This window comes from Amblyomma maculatum, chromosome 3 (genome assembly GCF_055883805.1).
Source record: "Amblyomma maculatum isolate TAMU_Amacu chromosome 3, ASM5588380v1, whole genome shotgun sequence".
NCBI classification, from domain to species: domain Eukaryota; kingdom Metazoa; phylum Arthropoda; class Arachnida; order Ixodida; family Ixodidae; genus Amblyomma; species Amblyomma maculatum.
The window spans coordinates 78636643-78655535 of NC_139346.1; the positions used below are offsets into that span (position 1 = coordinate 78636643).

Below are 18893 nucleotides of genomic sequence, written 5' to 3' on the forward strand. Positions count from 1 at the left end.
TCCCCAGGAAATGCCCTGGGCTGGCATAGCAAAAGGAAACTTAGCGGTCCTTTCCGTAAACCATCTCAGTTCCTGCACCTGTCTGTCCTCCTTCATGGGTTCTCTTCCGAGAAACAAATAACAAATGGACGCGTGCTCAATCACGAATGAACTGGACTTGCCTCCTGCATTCAGATTTGAGTATCTTGCAAATGTGCCTTGTGCAGCCGATGGCTACGTTTCCATGTACTGACCGGAAAATGCCAAAACGTATAAGACAAACATTGTGACATTTTGCTGTAAGCCGTTGGAAATGAAATCAAAAGTCAGGCATGTAATCGGTATGTTGTTTATGTGTTTCCTAATGCTGACGATTTTTTTATTATTCTAAAAGAAATTATTTGAACGGACGCTCTCCGTTTTCACCAATCACAGCAAGGTCTCACGCTTACTTGGGAGTTACCAATTAATGACGAACTGGAGTTCGAAACTTAAGACTATTGTTAAAAAGGATAAGCTATGTTGGGCGTACAATCCAACCCCAAAAAGGCTGTTACCTTTCGTTAAAACAGTGAATATTGCAAATTCGCTGAAGAAGGGAACGTCTTTTCATTACATGATGTCCTTGAGGTCTGGCGTTCAGGTTCAGAGGCTAAAAGAAGTAGGAACCCAGCCTTTTTGATCGTAACTGTTTGTGAAACGGTCCTGGGGAAGGTTAGTCATCTGCAAGCAAACAAAATTTGAAAAATAAAAAGAAACCGCTGCAGGTTATTCTTTACGTTCATAAGGTATCCCATAATCAAAAATATTGCAAATAAGTAGCAGGTTGGACTTGCCTTTAGTACCTCTTGAAAACTTTCGAAAATATGCTTCATGAAGAAGTAAATTAAACGTGAGTTTGTGGAATTGCACATAAAATGAAATTCACAATATTTTTAATTCACGAGGTTTATGAAATCTGGTAGAGATGAATTAGAGTGGGAAATAGTTGACGCTAATTACATACAAAAATGCAGGGCGCTTGACCGTGAGCAAGCCGCCCATTGCCATGAGTGTCGCGGAGAGGGCTTTCCTCTAGGAGTTCTTTTAGGTGATATAACCGCAATCCTCGCATGTACTTGTCATCTAAAATTTGTTTTTCCATAGGAACCTTTCTGTCACTCTGGCATCAAGCTCTTTTCAAAATTTTTAAAGTTCGTTTGCTGATTTTGTTCCTAGTTCCTGTTGGTAATTTTGTTTCCTAATGTCACTTGCTTGTTTGTACAATCAGTAAAGTTTCATGGCACCTTGTTTCACGTTCTTATTTGTGATTTTAGTTTTCATATAATAATAATAATAATAATAATAATAATAATAATAATAATAATAATAATAATAATAATAATAATAATAATAATAATAATAATAATAATAATAATAAACTGGTTCACAGGAAGGGAAAGGCGCAGTATCTGTCGCATGTGTAGCTGTGGACACCCGTACCGCGCCGTAAGGGAAAGGAGGAAGATGTGAGGGAAAGTGTAAAGAAAGGAAGGAGAGCCGTAGTGGAGGGCTACGGAGCAATTTCGACCACCTGGGGATCTTTAACGTGCTCTGGCATAGCACAGCACACGGACGCCTCTTCGTTTCGCCTCCGTCGAAACGCACCGGCTAAGGTCAGGTTCGAAACCCGGGTGCTCCGGCACAGTAGTCGGGCGTCTTACCACTGCACCACCCCAATTCTCACTTGTTTTGGTTTGGCAAGGAAGCTCAGAAAAACTAAGCAAATAATTGTTTACCGTAATTTCATGACACGTTATTTTTCTTTCATTCTGCAGTAAATCGTGCGCTGATTGCGATTTATACGTTTTGTCGTTCAGTGTTTTCCTTGTGTTTGGTTTCGTTGATAAGGCTGAGTGCTTCGTATAAATTGCAAGGTATGCCGAAGGAATATGGCCCGTAGCTCACGTCACCCGATTTGTTATTGAGAACTGCTTGATCCATTAGTTTTATGGATTACAACGAGCCAGCTTCGAAAGAGATGAACATAGGCGTCTTATACACTATATATAGGGCATTATGTGCAGCAAATCCGCCAGGGGCCGTGCATTACAAGCTCGTTAAACTGCATTCGCACAGCGATGGCGGGGGAGCATATGACGCATCCCCTTCTTGCCTTGTCAGATGGAAGGGAGGATGCACCAGGTGCAGTCCTCCTGTGAGGGTACAGACCTCAGTCAGCGGTTATCATCATGCTACAGCAACCCCAGGCAAGGCCTCCCGCACCACTGGGCGGGGAGGGGGGGGGGTTGTTCCGGGAGAGAGCTTTTCCCAGCCAAGGGGCTCAATGCAATCTGACTTATTCCCGCCGGGGCGGAGTCGCAGTGCAAGTGCACCACGTCCGTGCCACCCCGGTGGGTCAAAGGCTGACGCGAGTAAATCTTCTAATATCTGACTTCGATTTTTTTTCATTTTCTTCTATGAAAATTATCATGGTGTGGGGCCCCATTCTTCATAGAACATTTTCTTGCCGAACTGGAGTCTTTCGCGTTCAAGGTGGAACCCCAGCTCCTTCCTAATTTTCTTTTTTACCTCTAGGAGACAGGGTGTTTACGCGCTGTAGACTGCTCGACATCCAGCGATATAGATTTGATACTTTGTTTCAACGAGAATTAGCACGAACTGTTTTCGTGCTTCGCTGGGCAGCGGGCTGAGATACCTGACGGTGGCATATGGTATTCCTGGCAGCTCAAACAGTTCTTTCATACGACCCAGGAGTGATGCAGGGAGGATGCACCCGAGAAAAATTTGTTCCGCGGTCTCCTGCACTCAACAGAAAGGATATGCATCAATGGATCCTGACAATGTCGGCACAAAGGCTCGGCGGCATCCCCTCCTTGCGAGCAGCACGGCATTCGACGAACCTCATCATGGTCTTGGTCTCCAGATGCAGTGGGCTCGTTTATGTAGCCTGCAAAAGACATTAGCATTCAAATTGTCAAATCCGCAGGCAGCACGTGACGGCGGCCTGAGAGGTCCAACATCGAGAGTGCTGAATACTGGCTTCAAATCTGCCGCGGTACGAGGACGACTTGCTGCTAGGGGACTGGAGCCGTATCGTCTGATATTGAGGGCGTATTGAAACAAGCGGCCCGCCGACGCTTCCTGCCAATGCACCGCTGCGTTGCGAACAGCACCATGGTTTGCGAAGGGGGTGTTAGCAGCAGAAGCTTGACGTTCGGTGGTGCGCAATTTGGGCGGCTTGCTCGGGCACAAATAAGGTGTGATGCGATAACCCTTAGTTATTAGTTGGCGCCTGTCTTGTTCGTTTCTGTCCATTCTTGTCCTTGCTCTATTCAGGCTGTTTTTCTGTTTTAAACATGTCGAACAAATACCCCATACCAGAGTACTCCTAGATGGTATGTTAATGTTCTACAAAATGCTTCGCTGTGTTTTGTGAAGACGTTTTTTACAGCAACGAGGGTTACGCATATCGTAGAGTCTAATCATTCGGATGTTCGTTAATTGTTATACTTTTTAATGGGTTCACAGGAAGAGAAAGGCGCAGTATCTGTGCTCTGTGGACAACTGAACCGCGCCGCAAGGGAAGGGATGAAAATGGGAGTGAAAGTGTAAAGAGAGAAAGGGGAGCCGTAGTGGAGGGAAAATGAAAGGCGCTGAACCCAATGTGAGCACTGTTTTTAAACTGCACTAATTCCCAGTGAGATCAAAACATTGATTGCCAAAATCGTCATTAGAAAATGTCAGAGCTCGCTTTCTTGCACTCCATGCTAGTACAGTTATGTTCGGAATGTTAACAACCGCAAATCAATTATAAATAGTAACAATAATAATTGGCTCTAAAAAGTGGAATAACGCAGTATCTGTCACTCACGATCTGTGGTCACCTGACCCGCGCTGTAAGGTAAATGAGGTCGTCGAGAGTGAAAGCGGAGATAGAAGATTGCCGCAGTGGAGGGCTCCGGAGTAAGTTCGACCCCCCTAAGATCTTAAACGTGCACTGAACTACAGTGGCTGGAAGGGGGAAGTGTGAGCAGCCGGCCCAGTCAGGCGAAGCGCTTCGGGAGAAGAGCGGCAGATGGACCTGCAGCCCGTTTAGACGTCAGATTCCGCCGCGGGTACCGCGGCTTCAGCGCTGGTAATGGGCCACGGTCCGTTTTTTTTAATCGTATTTTCGTGGTACTCGCCTTCTAATAGGATTACATTATACTATGTAACTTGTTCAATAGAGCCGGGAACGTTATTGAGTTGGCTCTCAATTCAGAAACAAATCAAGTGGTAACAGACTTACCGATTCCATGTCTGCTCGCGTCGGCGCAGACTGTTTCGTAACTAGTAGACTTGTTAAATTCAGACATACAGAGGTTTGAATGCATAACACTCTTGAAACAAGGCTTTATTTTGTTACAGGAAAATGGCCTTGGCGATTGCAACAATGAAAGGAAACGATTTGCTAGCATATCTTACAAAGTCTCTAAGTGACCTGCTTCAGCTTCAAATGCTTTTTTCTTTCGCGGGACGACTCTCTCTCTTTGTTAAGAGATTTAGCATAGAAATGGAGGCGTGTTATTAAGAAAAACTTTGTGATTTGGGTGGTAATATCTACCCTATGAAGTGCACAGCCAACCAAGACATTGTTCTTTCTGATACAGAATGTAAGGTAATCAAGGCTGTCACAGTGCAATTCGTTGTTATTAACCACACAGGGAGAGTGAGTTCCAACACCTCAACGAATGAAAAAAGCTCTACGGAAGGGTACAACAGGCCACTATTGTCACAGAATTTTGTGAACATTGACAGTCCTTTGTCAGCATTTTCTCGATCCACAAGGAGCTGATCAAAGCAGTCTTTGCTACTTGATTTGTGTATGGTTTTACGTGAAACGTGGCCTGCCATGTAAAGAACCAGACGGCTGTCCCTTGTTTTTTCACTATACGAGTGGTCAGAGTGGACCACAGAATTCTTGAGCATTTCTGCAGCATCTTCTACCTGTCCTCTATCAAGTAGTAGATCGACTTCACTACTCACTTCCTTTTCACCAAACAAAAACTGTAGGGTGCCTCCTTCGCAGTCGCCACTTTTTGGCGCCTTCACCAAGTTGTAAAAACTTAGGCAATTACCGGTGATGAGGAACTGGGTTACATTCGGGTGGCCATTACAGCCAGAAAACTGGCAAATGACGCCAAAGAGCTTTTCCAGGCTGTCTTGAGAAAGGCAGATTGTCAATACGTACTTGTACCCAAGCTTGTCTTGGACATACTTCAGAAGATCCAATGTGGCATGAAGAGTAACCCTCAGGCCTTCAGCGGTACTAGCCGACAAAAACCCTACCTTGGAAGGTGCCAAGGATGCTTCCCATTCCTTCAGGTACTCAATGAAGTCTCTGATGTTCTTTACATGAACAGAACCAAGTTTTAGAGCTCCAGACAGAACACGTGCCGTCATTACTCCTATGAGCATGGCCATTCTTCGGACAAATGCCTCAGTTGGTCCTGAGTCACCCCAATTCCTTCTAATTTCATTCTTGTAAAAGAAAAGCCCTCACACCACTTCTGAGCTGAAGAGTTGAAACGCCAGGTTCAGTCTCATTTTTTCAAAATTGTTGGGTTTCACGTGGTATGTCGTAAAGTTTGGCATGACCTTTGGGGTGACTGCACATTTATCCTCTTCGTGTGCAACTCTGATGTAGTCAATGTAGGCAGCACCATCTGGAGTTTTATAGAAGTATTTTAGAAAACCATTTCTAATGCATTTCACCAAGGAGGGGGAAGTCAGATGCAATGAAGAGGCGTCTTTCTTTGTCTACAGGATGAGGAACAGAGGACCTCACGGAGCTCGTGGAACCAGATATTCCAAACATGCGCCACATAGAGCGGTTCCATGAGGCCCCGTAAGCTGTAACAAAATCTACTTTCAGGCCAGCCTTTTCAGCAAAAATGACGGCTTCTAGGACAATCATCGACAAAAGTGCTGTCTTCACATTGCCACTCGAGGCAAAGACACCGAGTATCTGATGCCAAGATCCTGTTAGTGGTTCGAACATGACCACCAGACCGTGATCGCAGGGCACATGTTTCTCACTTTCGGGCGTGAATTTCCCCAAATCCACAAGCCCTTCAATTTTCCCCTCTCCAACTACACTGAAACACTCTTACAACTTCATTTCATCGATAATCAGACCACCGTGGAACTTGAATTCGTCCATGAATTTTGTTTTCTTTTCAATCCCTGCAAGTACGGGACAGTTAAAGCTGAACCTGCTCTTATACTTGCGCATATACATCTTCAAGCAGCTTCTGCTAGGGAGTATCAGTATTCCCTCCCTTCGTACATGTTCATAGAGCCTTGGGCTTTTCATTCGCATAATAATGCACTCCAGTAGCCAGTCAGGGTTGTACTTCATTCCTCTCACTGATTTGCGGCGAGCAGCTTGAAAACATTGCATGACAGCTAGCTTTTGCTTTGGTGGAAGAGCTTTTAACCTGTCTTCAAGGACGCTTTCTTCCAGTTCTACGCTCTGCCTTTCAAGTTTCTGTGTAGTTTGCGCGTAGGATGACAACTTGGCTTTGAGCCGCCGAACAGTCTGCATTTGAATTTTTTTCTTGTTCTTGAAAATCTTGGAGCTGAATTTTTACTACGATTCTTTTTTGATCGTTGATTCAAAAGAGCTTTCCTTAGGTGCTTGCACATGACACATGGCTTACTCTCATATGCGACGCCCTGGCACTTCAAGCTAGAAATGACTTTATCAAAAAGCAGGAATTTCTTTCCAACGCAAATGGAAATTCATAGATTGTGCCGGCTCCAACGCAGACGCATATGCTATCTACCTCTTTCAAAAGAGATACAGGATCAGTAGATGAAAGCCCCGATTGTCGTATGCCCTTGAAGAAAACGTCTTGCTGAACACAGTTCGCCTCTTGGGAGAACACAACCAACTTACTTGCGTATAAGGCACTTTTATCCTGCCCTGGTTGGCACACACTGTAAGCCACAGTCAAGGGCGAAGTGGTCTATGGTGGGTGCCCCACGAACACGATGGTAAGGTGAGGTCTTGAAACGACGCTATACACGGCACCTCCTCGAAGTCGATGCTCACAAGAGCGGCACTGCCGTCAGTGAATTTCTTGCTGGGCGGAGCTGTGCGTTCGGGTTTTCCTGGCCGCTTTCTGTCAGGCGGCAGTTGCTTGGATAGGTATTTCGGAAGGTTTGGAAATAGCGTGGGTACGGCTCCGGGAAGCAACAAAGGCCTGCTTATTTCAATGCGGGCGAGCTCTCCATTAACAGCATGGTCAAAGTACCTTGAGGTACCTTGCTTCGAAATGAAGCTCGCACACCGCGAAGTTGTCCTTCAGTCGTTTGTCAGCACGCGGAATTGCCCGCTGCCATTGCGCCAACGCCATTTCGTCCTTGCGAACTCCAAACAGCGACAGTTTCATCTTGCAAGATTTATAGCCACTTGTGCACCCTGGCACAAAACAGTGGCTCGTGGCTCTGTTTTCTAGGCATCGCTGTAAATGCCCCACACAGGAAGTAAAAAACTATCCGGGCAAAGCGGAGAATAACATGAGCTGCACGGCGCACGCCGGATCGTAGTCAACGCGATTTGCCTTTCAATAGACAGACCGACGACGTGTAAACGGAGTCGAGCGCCGCCTGGCGGATCGTTCTCGACGGCTTCGGCGCGCCCCATACCGGGTGGCCGCGCTCATCTTACTTCCCCCTTCCAGCCACTGCAACTGAACTCGCACAGCACCCGGTCGCGACTTCGTTTCGCCTACATTGAAACGCAGCCGTCTTCAGTCCAGATCGAATCCGAGTACTCAGATATAGTAGTACGACAAAGTAAGCACTGCACCACACCAGCAAGGCAATAGTACCTAGTCCATCATTACAAAATTCACAAATCACATCTTTATTTCAGGCGCAAAAGTTACGATAGACGCTGTTTTTTAAAAGTGCATTTATTAAATCCACATTGGAACCCTCGCTTAAGTGCGTATTTTTATTTTCGAATATTCGAACACTGCCAATTAAGAGCATTTAAACACAGAGCTACCTTTTCTGCTGAAAACCTCTAGTTTTGGAGCACAAAATTCCACTTCAACTCAAATATATAAAGACGATGGCTTGTTTCTAGCGCCCTAACCATCTAATAATAACCTCTCTGACTTAAAGAATAATTTTCGAGTTACTATAAAAGTAACCTGCACCATTCTTTACCAAGAGACACTAAGATACCTATAGCACCTTTAGTGCTACTCTAATTCTCCTTAAATGAGTTCGTAAAGTAGCAAACTTGCAGCTTTTAATGCTTAGAATGACACAATTCCTTCAGAACAGCATGTTTACAGATGGTGTTAACATCTTTTAATTGCGAGTAGGTGAGGAAAAGCGCGGTAAGGGATGATTATGATGATGAGAGAATATGGGATGAATTTTACGTGCTAAACATTTAATGATATTGAAAACAAATTACTGTTTTTTATGTGACTATGTAAAGCAGACCTACTGAATTACAAATACCTGCTCATGATAATAAAGAAATTCTTAACTGTCTTTGAAAGTGACAGTGGTTTACAAACGGCATATAGCGACAATCCGAATTAGTGGAAATGTCTCTGCGTAGACAATATAGTGACCCTGGATCAAGATGGCATGAAATAAGTACAAAATGAAGGTTTTTTTGAATCCCTATCGGCAGTTACTTTCAGATGAGCACCAGCTTGCCAGTAACAAAAGTGTACGTATAACCAGAAAGCCATACCTGTATTCACTCTCCTTTATCCTACAGGCTAAATACTATTGACTAAACAACTGAAATAAATTAAAACTGAAAATAACGCAGCAAGTAACCAAATGAATATAAACAGACGTTTATCCAATTTGCAGCGTTCAGCGTGTGTCAGGAAAAAAGGGCTAGTGGCTGATATTCTGGTTGAACCTAAGGACACCAAAATGCGCACAAACAGTGCACGCAATCAAATGAACAAAGTGCAGTCGTCGCTATGGTAGCAGACTGGATTCTGAAAGTCGGAACTTGTAGAATGGGTTGCCACGAAATTTCTTAAGAGAATACAATAATAAATCTGAAAAAATGCCTTTCACTGTCTCTTGAATTGGTAAACTCAACAGACAGTACGAGGTCATTTTCCCTTCAGCAAGCATTTAATTTCTTATATATTTATTTAACTATTCATTTATTACTGATACTGTCAATCCCCGTCGGGATTTTTACGGGAGGGGCACGTAATTGAACACAGGCTAAAATAATGGCGATACAAAGGCTACAAATACATGAATATAATAGAAAAACAGTTAGCAGGTGATAAGCAATGTCATCCATGATAACATAGATGAATATCTGAAAGTTGATCTCTGCTCAGCTCACTGAATGCTGCGCATTGTAACGAACAAAAAAATTATAGAATGTGTACAATATGTACTATCGTTTTCTTAGTGCAGATGTCAATTTATTGTTTGCCATTCAATTCTCTTCCGACAGAGACCTCTTGGATGTAGATATGGCTGTCACGGATCAAGCATACTGCCTGCAAACATCTCCTGCTATGTATGTTCATGTTTTTCACCCTAAGTTTCGAGTAATATGTATGAAGGAATTAGGCCTCTCGAGGTTCTCTATTTATGGCGGCGCCATAAATAGAGAAACTCGAGAGGCTTAAGAAGGGCATGTCGTCACTGCATGTTTTGCTGTATATTTATTTATAGAATACTGCTGACGCTAAGGTCGGTCCAAGTAAGAGGGGCAAAAAAAAAACACACTAGAGAAACGCGGCAAATTACATCGCAGAAAACATATAATATATAGGACATAAAAAATAAAAAACGCAACTCCGCTATTATCAAAAAACAATTTGTGAAGGGCATCGATACTGTTTACGACCTCAGGTAGGAGTTCATTCTATTGAATTGCTGTGTAGGAAAAAAAATGAGTTTTTAATTGCATTGATTGTACAGTTGTACGGTGTTAGGGATTCTCTGTGACAACTTCACGTTAGTCGCGTTGTGAATGGCTTAACAAATAAATCAGGGTTCATAGAGAGTTTATTATTTTTGAGAAAGTTGAGAAAGACATGTTTGCGATGTCTATATATTCTGATGAGCTATAGGAGTGGTTGGAGAGTCGGTAGAACGATATTTATTAAAGATTACTCGTACACATTTTCGCTGGATCATTGCAGCGCCTCGATGTTCTGTTTTATTTAAGCATCCCAGACGGTGCATACATATTCAAGTTTGGGTCTAATGATGGATGTGTGAATTAAATTTTTTGCACTAAAAGGGGCACATTTTAATCCGCCTAAGGAGGCAAAGTTTCCAAACGGATGACGAACATGGTGATTATATGCTTATTCAGCTAAGATTATTGGTTATAGTAACACCTACTTCGTAACATAAATGTTTTGCAATAAAATCTAACAGAACCCAGCATTGGCGGCATCTGCGTTACATTGACGCAAAGACCAATTTCATAGCACTAGCAGGTATAAACGAACGAAACGTGGTAAAGTGACTACTTAACGTTCTACTATACGTTCAGAGCCAAACATTATTAACTGATAAGGCTCTGAATGCGTACTATGAACCAGCAGAAGCTTATTTTCTGCACATTGAATCTTGTACTCTACACTCCATCTCCATCTCTAGGACTTATAATAAAGGGCCAAAAAATACTCGGCATTCCAGCACACAACCGTAATACTGCATTTTGCGCAATAATCGACATATTGCATGACACATACCGGAAGCCGAGACGTCGCGGACGCTAGAAATTTCCCGCGGACAGGACAATATATTATAACACACTTTTTTTTTACTATACATCAATATTGCTTCCGTTTTTTTTTTATATTTTAAAATAATCCGGGAAAAAGAAGTGCATTCTGGCACGGATTTAGCTCAAGGACGGCCCATCGGTCGTCTTGCCGCTTGCCAGAAGCAAGCAAACACGAAGTTGTACAATCGCCTACACGTTATTCGAGCAATTTAGTCTTTAAGGAAAGTAGATTGACTGCTGAAAATGCCTACGAGACTTGAGCCCCATTGAAATGCATCGCATGCTCTTTTATGTAACAATGGAAGGATCATGACAACGAATTTGCGGGCTCACTGCGCAATATCGTACTCCAATATCGTACTCGAACATGCTTCACCGGTTATCTTTGATTGTTATGTAGTCAATGTTTGCGAAGTAGAACCCTATTTAGCGCAACTGATGAATGTGCAGGATCGACTGTCTTCCTGCTTCTCCCTTTTGCCGTTTTCTACAACGAAGGATTCCAGGTTGAAAAGGCCCCATGCACATAAAACCTCACAGGAATGGCCCTTCGCTTTACAGCGCACACATCTGCTGCAGTTGCAACTTATGACAGCCCACTCAGCCTATCGCAGCTCAGGTAGTATAGTTTGGGTATCGGTCGGGACCCTTGGTGTTCCTTGGTGGCACTCTGTATTTGTCGAAATCAAAAAGATCATAAATATGAAGTAACTCCTCCTTTTTCCTGGGCGCTTGTCAGTTTTTGGCTTGCCATTTTGTAGGCAAGCCAGCCAATAACCCTCCAAAAAATTTTACTTTCAGCCGAGAGGTAAAACGTATTGGCCTTTATCTTTAGCTTGAATTAGCGACAATATCAGAGAAGCATGCGTAAGGGTATGTGTCCACGTAATAATATTGTACCGAAATCAAAACACATGCATCAGCAGAGATACTAATCAGCAGTTAAGACCGCCGAAATTCAGTCTAACGAAGTGGTATTCAACAGAAGGATGGCGTAAAACGGTCGTAGAACATTTAGGGTGCGAGTGAGAATAGGAGGTTTGTGAGATTTAGGCTGCGGAAGTTGCACAGCATGGGGTATTTGAATTTCATTCGTAAGGCTTTTCCCTATGATGCGTTTAGCTAAGACCGCGTCTTCATTAGCATATGTTTATCATCGGTCACCCCAGGCGAGAAAAAAACGTAAACTTAACTGACCGTTGCTGAAAGAGAGTAAATCAAAAATACCCTTAATCTTATCTCACAAGTGGCTGAGGCGCCTCTTGGTCCCCGCATCCGATACGTGGACCGACCCACCATTTCGCACTTTCTTTATATAGAGCCTCTGTAAAAAGTAGCCTGCTTCCTCCGGGTTACAATGTTTTCCTTGCAGCCCTGCTCTTCAGGCTTTCAGCCAGCGTACTAATACCATCAGTTCCAGCCAACGTGATTCTTATTTTTCCACTGGCTTCCGAGGCGACGACGTGGGGAGGTGGGGAGGTGGCTATAGCACTGCGATGCAGTCAGCACATTCAATAGCTGGATCGCATCTCTGAAGCCCCTTAGATGTGGTTTTATGTAACGTGGTCTATGTTTTCATAAGTAATAAAAATGCCTTTCTAGATTTGTTCTCCTTCATGGCACAGATTTGACACCTCTTTGGCACTGATTGTGCTCGCCGAATTACTGCAATGGCTCACGCGCCCGCGTTCATCATAGTCTACAAGTCCTCGGTCCGTAATATTTCTTTGCCCTTCAAGAGTATCGGACATTCTCCCCACTTGTTAGTTACCTGGCAAGCTACATTTTGCTCAGGATTTAGAACACTCGTAATTACAGCCACACTCATTTTGCCAACATGTGAAACCTGATCCGCTGGATAATTCGTGATGAGATCCACGATGACACTTCATAGTTCCTGTCTCTTCCAGTATACCTGCTCACTCACTTTGCTGTCTGGCATCATAAAGGTTGAAACTGCCTCCTTCACTCGTTTAATTACCCCGGAACCGCCAGCCGCTCTTTATGTAGCCACAAGAGGCGGCGGCAACCTATGCACATTGCCTTCTTTCCTGATTGGTGCCCCTGTAGTCCAGCATCCCCGCTTTTTTCTGGAGACACGCCGTGTACAGTGCCCAGCGACTGCTCTTCCCTCCTCCAGTTTGCCTTATTCACACATTCGTAACGCGTTACACCTGTCGGTCGCACATCGCCGTAACATGAACTCTTGTACCATGATTACCGCAAATATGACAGCAGGTATCAATTTCTTCATGCACTGACCATGCTGCAACAATGACCTCCGTCGCACCTCATTTCCGACTTCCTCATCAGGCTTTACAAAGTGCAGTCATCGCGAGCTAAATCATTATCATATTTCCCTGCCATATATCCGCAGGCCTTCGTTACTCCTTCTCCAGCCATCTTATGCCTCAGTCCACCGCGTGGAAACTTTACGCATTCACCTTCCGGAAGTAAAACTGTGCCGTAATGCGTAACTCCTAACTCTTGCATGCACCAAAGAGAATCTTCACTGTTGAAATTAGAGGCAATATGGTGAAGCTTTATTTTATGCAACAGATGTTTGGTTTGGGCTAGTTGGTAGCAGTTTCTTGAAGACATAGCGCAAAAAAGAGACGGGGACAACACAGATGTAGACAGGACAGGCGCTAACTGACAACTTTATTTTCGAGGAAAACCGCAGCACAATTTATGTCAAAACTCACGTGACAATCAAGGGGCCTTATACTACGACCAAATACAGTTTGACAAAGGGCGGCCGACAATCTTGACCCGGAGAAACCAAAAAAGAAACAAGGGGGCCGGGTAGCATTATCAACAGATTATATAAAACTCATTGTGAATATAATACAACAGATGGGGTGCGAACAACATCATGGCCAAGGGACGGTGCCACCCAACCACAGCAACGAGCGAGCCTAAAAGGGCTCAAAACAAGGGAAGCAAAAACAGTCATAGGTCAATACCAAAAAAACGTGCGAGGCAAAAGCAGAGTCAGAACGAAAAACAGATAAAACGTGCGAAGCAAAAGCAGAGTCACAACTAAAAACAGATGACACGTGCGAAGCAAAAGCAGAGTCAAAACTAAAGACATATGAAACGTGCGAAGCAAACGCGGAGTCATAAGCTAAATCAGACCATACGTGGGAAGCAAAACCAGAGTCAAAACTTTTAGGGTCATTGTGTCTGAGAACGGCACATGGCAAAAGCTAGTGAGTTCATACCTGCAACGGTGTCTTAAAACCTTGAAGCTTGAAGATCCCTTCATCATTCGAAGTTCCAAAGAAATGGTCGGCATTCTTGAACAAAATTCCTTCTGCGCAGTGAGTGGCTTTTCAGTTGACATAGAAGACCTTTATTACTCCGTTCCTCATGAAGATCTGCTCATGGTGCTCCGCGATTCGATCTCGGAAAGCGGGGAAGTAGCATTCCAGAACAGTGCGGGAACTAGGAGCGATTCTTTCCTTTCTCTGCTAGAATACTACCTTGATTCAACAGCTATTTGCTCAGACGGACAATTCTTTATCCAGAAAAAAGGCATCTGCATCGGTTCGTCGGTCGCTCCTGTGCTGTGTGATATATTTTTATCTGCAGTCGACAAACGTATTCAAACCAATCTTTCAAACCTTCCAGTTAAAAAAGTGATCAGATACGTTGATGACTTTTTGATCATTTTTAGTAAATGTCAAGCTAGACAAAGTGATGTTGTCAAGGAGGTGCTCAGCATCTTTTCTGATCACGGTTCCGGTTTAAAGTTCACATGGGAATCGCCTACAGATGGCCTCATTCTATTTTTAGATATTGAGCTGGATTTTAACGGCCACACGCTGTGCTGGATGTACCGTCCGCGCACAAAAAAGCGCCTGTTATGTTTTGACAGTGCACACTCCAAGGTTGTGAAGCGTGGCATCGTGTTTTCCTGTCTTCACGGTGCCACAACAAAATCCTGTACCCACCGCATGGCTACTAGCATGAATGAGCAATTCAAGCGTCTACAAGACGCAGGTTTCCCCCCTGACGTTATTGTAGCAGTGTGTGAAAGCCTTCTGCAAAGCCTAAAAGCCTCAAACAGTCAACGTAGTAAGCAGGGAAACGAAGTAAGCAAGAGTAAGATGCCAGTCCAGGTGATTCCATACTTCCACAGGTTTTCACATAACTTCAAAAAACTGGCAGCACGTTATAACGTCAAAATTGTTTTCTCTGCACCATGCAAACTATCGAAAGTATGCACTAGAAAGATGAAAAAGCAAGTAGCATGCACGAAGAAGCATCAAACTAAATTCACGGAATGCAAGGAAAATGTCGTGTACAGGATTCCAATCAGTTGCGGGCTCCAGTACATCGGACAAACTGGAAGGTGTTTCAATGAGAGGGCGAGAGAACACAGACTATGCGTACGCAACAAATCGGGTACTAACCTCGCCGAACATTGTAAAGCTTGTAAAACTGATCCAACTAACGCATGTCATCCGCTCTTAGATAGTACAGATTTCTTAAGAGCAGCCAAAGAAAAAACTGAGCGCGAAGTCATGGAGGCATACTTCATTAGGAAGGCCGGTCAGGATTGCGTCAGCGTACCTTCTATCAACCTTCTTGAAAGCGAATTTGAATTCCTTGATGGCCACATGTAGGTGTTATAACCCTTTTTGCTTTATTACCACAAGCAACCGGTTGCTGACTGTTATGAAACGAGTTATCGTCTGTGGAATTGCTTTTACTTCCCGGTTTTTGGTGTGCTTACTCCCGTGATTTTCTCATTCTTCATAATTGTTCTTCCACTCGCCCATCCTGATTATTCTTGCTTAGCACTTCAATGTTTTAGTGGGGAGCCTTCTACACTCCTGAGTCTGTTTTTAGTTTTTTTAGTTTTGACTCTGGTTTTGCTTCCCACGTATGGTCTGATTTAGCTTATGACTCCGCGTTTGCTTCGCACGTTTCATATGTCTTAAGTTTTGACTCTGCTTTTGCTTCGCACGTGTCATCTGTTTTTAGTTGTGACTCTGCTTTTGCTTCGCACGTTTTATCTGTTTTTAGTTCTGACTCTGCTTTTGCCTCGCACGTTTTTTTGGTATTGACCTATGACTGTTTTTGCTTCCCTTGTTTTGAGCCCTTTTAGGCTCGCTCGTTGCTGTGGTTGGGTGGCACTGTCCCTTGGCGATGATGTTGTTCGCACCCCATCTGTTGTATTATATTCACAATGAGTTTTATATAATCTGTTGATAATGCTACCCGGCCCCCTTGTTTCTTTTTTGGTTTCTCCGGGTCAAGATTGTCGGCCGCCCTTTGTCAAACTGTATTTGGTCGTAGTATAAGGCCCCTTGATTGTCACGTGAGTTTTGACATAAATTGTGCTGCGGTTTTCCTCGAAAATAAAGTTGTCAGTTAGCGCCTGTCCTGTCTACATCTGTGTTGTCCCCGTCTCTTTTTTGTGCTATGTCTTCAAGAAACTTTATTTTATACCGGGCCATAAATTTATGATGCAGTTTTGCTAGTAATTATGTTTACGAAACGTGCGCGCAATTTAAGCTGATCTCTTATGTGCTGCCAATGGAGCGCACCTAACACTTTTCAGCGGTATGTGAAAAAGTAGTGATATTGGGGGCGTACTGCACTACATTAAGTCCACTGCGCTTCCTTCCTACGTCCATTAGCTCATGGATAGGAATATTCTTCACAATGCAAAAACAACCACTTCATGTTCTTCTTGTATCCTTCCACTGATGAAATGCGTCATTGCTACTGATTCAGAATCCTTGCTCCCGCTTGGTTCCGACGGCCGAACACGTCATCTTTCTTTGTTGCAAATTTATTCATTCTATGACCTCTGACCACGTGACCGATGGGGACATCTTGACGACAACAAACCGGTCTACTCTAAAAAAGTATTTTACTAATCATCTCACTTCGGGTCTCCAGTGGTGCTTCTCTTCTCGCTGACATCAATAAAGGGTCAAATGCAATTGGTTTGCGAGAAGGCTTTGATTTTTTTTCACTCCCGTGCAGACTGCCACCAACCCCCTTTCGACATCAGACCACTTCTATGCGTCGATGGCTTTTTTTTTCAGAGAAGCACCTTTCAGAATGGTCAGCACTGATCTCCGATACAAGAAGCATTGATGGCAGTCTTCAACAAGAGTGGTCTCGATATTTCAATTCAACGCCTTTGTCCAGGCATCACATCTCAGCCTCCCACCTATATTTTAAAGAATAAATGGAGGCTCCCTTTTTGTGTGTATTCTTCCGAACGAGAATATCTCGCATAATATTGCTTACATGATCAAACTCATCATGCTAAACTCTTCCTCGCCTCCCTTGTCTTCGCAGGTTGTTAGTGGCGAAAATTAAGTTTCATTTGTGGTTTTGTTGACTAGCGTGCTCTAAACCGGAGAACTCGTATGGGTTCCTATCGCATCCCTTGAATTCATGACGCCCTGGACTCTCTACAAGGTGGCAAGTAGTTCGCAATTTTACTCCTACAATCAAATTAGTAGCAAATAAGTGACTACAGGCACATTTTCATGCATGAAGGCGACAAAGCAACCGTTTTTGCTGCACCTGACTGCTTATCCAAATTTGGCGCAATGCATTTCAGCTCTCCAACTCTATAGTAAAAATGGGGAAATAGATTCATACAGTTCTTGAAGGCCTGAATTCGAAGACATTTCTATTATTTGGAAAACGTATTCGTTTTCTTTACGACTCTTCTGATCACCGTACTCATTTGATGATTGTTCAACCGCCCTTGCCGACTCTGGCCTTCAGTTAAAAGCGATAAATGTTGCCTTCCTTTAAATATCTAATAAATGTTTCGGAACATCGGAAACTATGAAGAAACTCAGATTTTAGGAGAATTTATTGTTTGTATCGACTGTGCGTGTTGTAGCGAAATAACTACAGCGCAGCAAAGACAAACACAGAAAAGACCACGATGCACCAGCGCTAACTTCAGCTATCTCTATTCACATCAGTTCAGTTCAATCGTTCTGTCATGTCCGACTCTTCGCGACCTTATGGACCATGTCACGCCATGCTTTCCGGTCTCTCACTATCTTCCTAACATCACATAACTTCATCTGCAGCGCCTCGAGGATGCCATCTAACTATCGCGTTCGCTGCCCACCCCTTCTCCGGCGACTCTCAACCTTTCCCAACATCAAATCTTTTTCCAACGACTCCTCTCTTCTCATCAGATGACCAAAGTAGCTGAGCTTTAACTTTAGAATTTGAGCCTTCAATGAGCAGTCAGGGTTTATGGTCGACAATATCGACTGATTTGATCTTCTCGCAGTCCAAGGAACTTTCAAGAGTCTCCGCTAGCACCACAATTCAAACGCGTCAATTCTTCGGTGGTCAGCCTTCTTCACAGTCAAACTCTCGCATCCATACATCACAACTGAAAAGACCATAGCACGAGTTATACGGATCTTGGTTGGCAGACTAATGCCTCTGCTCTTTACTAGGCGGTCAAGGCTAACCATGGCTCTCTTTCCCAGAAGCAGGCGTCTCCTACTTTCATGGCTAAGGTCTCCTTCCGGGGCAATCTTGAAGCCCAAGAAGAGAAAATCTGTCACAGCTTCCACTTCTTGTCCCTTAATGCTCCAGGAGTTGATAGGGCAAGACGCCATGATCTCTGTCTTTTTAATGTTCAGTTTAAGCACAAACTTCTCACTCTCTTCTTGTACGCGCATCAGAAGTCTCTTGAGGTCTACTTCACTTTCTGCAATTAAAGTGGTATCATCCGCATATCTAAGGTTGTCGATACATTTTCCAACAATCTTCACTCCAGCTGAAGACTCGTCCAGACTCGCCTTCCTCATGATGCACTCTGAATATAGGCTAAATAGGCAGGGCGACAGTATACAGCCTTGCCTCACTCCTTTCTCAATCGGTAACCAATCAGTAAGACCATGCCTAGTACTGACTGTGGCCTCTTGCCCTTCATAGAGGTTCCTGATGAGACAGATGAGGTGAATTGGAACTCCCATCTCTTGGAGAGCTTGCCACAATATGCGGCGATCTACGCAGTCAAACGCTTTCGCATAATCAATAAAGCAGAAGTAGATGGGTTTCTGGAACTCTCTTGCTTTTTTCATGATCCAGCGAAGGTTGGCAATTT

At 43.8% G+C, this 18893-nt stretch overlaps 1 protein-coding gene and 1 pseudogene across 1 annotated transcript in view; one reads left to right on the top strand and one right to left on the bottom strand.

The window, feature by feature from the left end:
• LOC146195034 (evasin P467-like) overlaps positions 1-18893 on the top strand; it is a 71584-nt gene that overhangs the window by 40503 nt on the left and 12188 nt on the right. The window contains exon 6 of the mRNA XM_084596186.1: positions 9485-9550. Within this exon, the coding sequence (XP_084452312.1) occupies positions 9485-9550 (66 nt within the window). The remainder of the gene's footprint in view (positions 1-9484; positions 9551-18893) is intronic.
• On the bottom strand, positions 699-6022 carry LOC146195035 (uncharacterized; annotated as a pseudogene).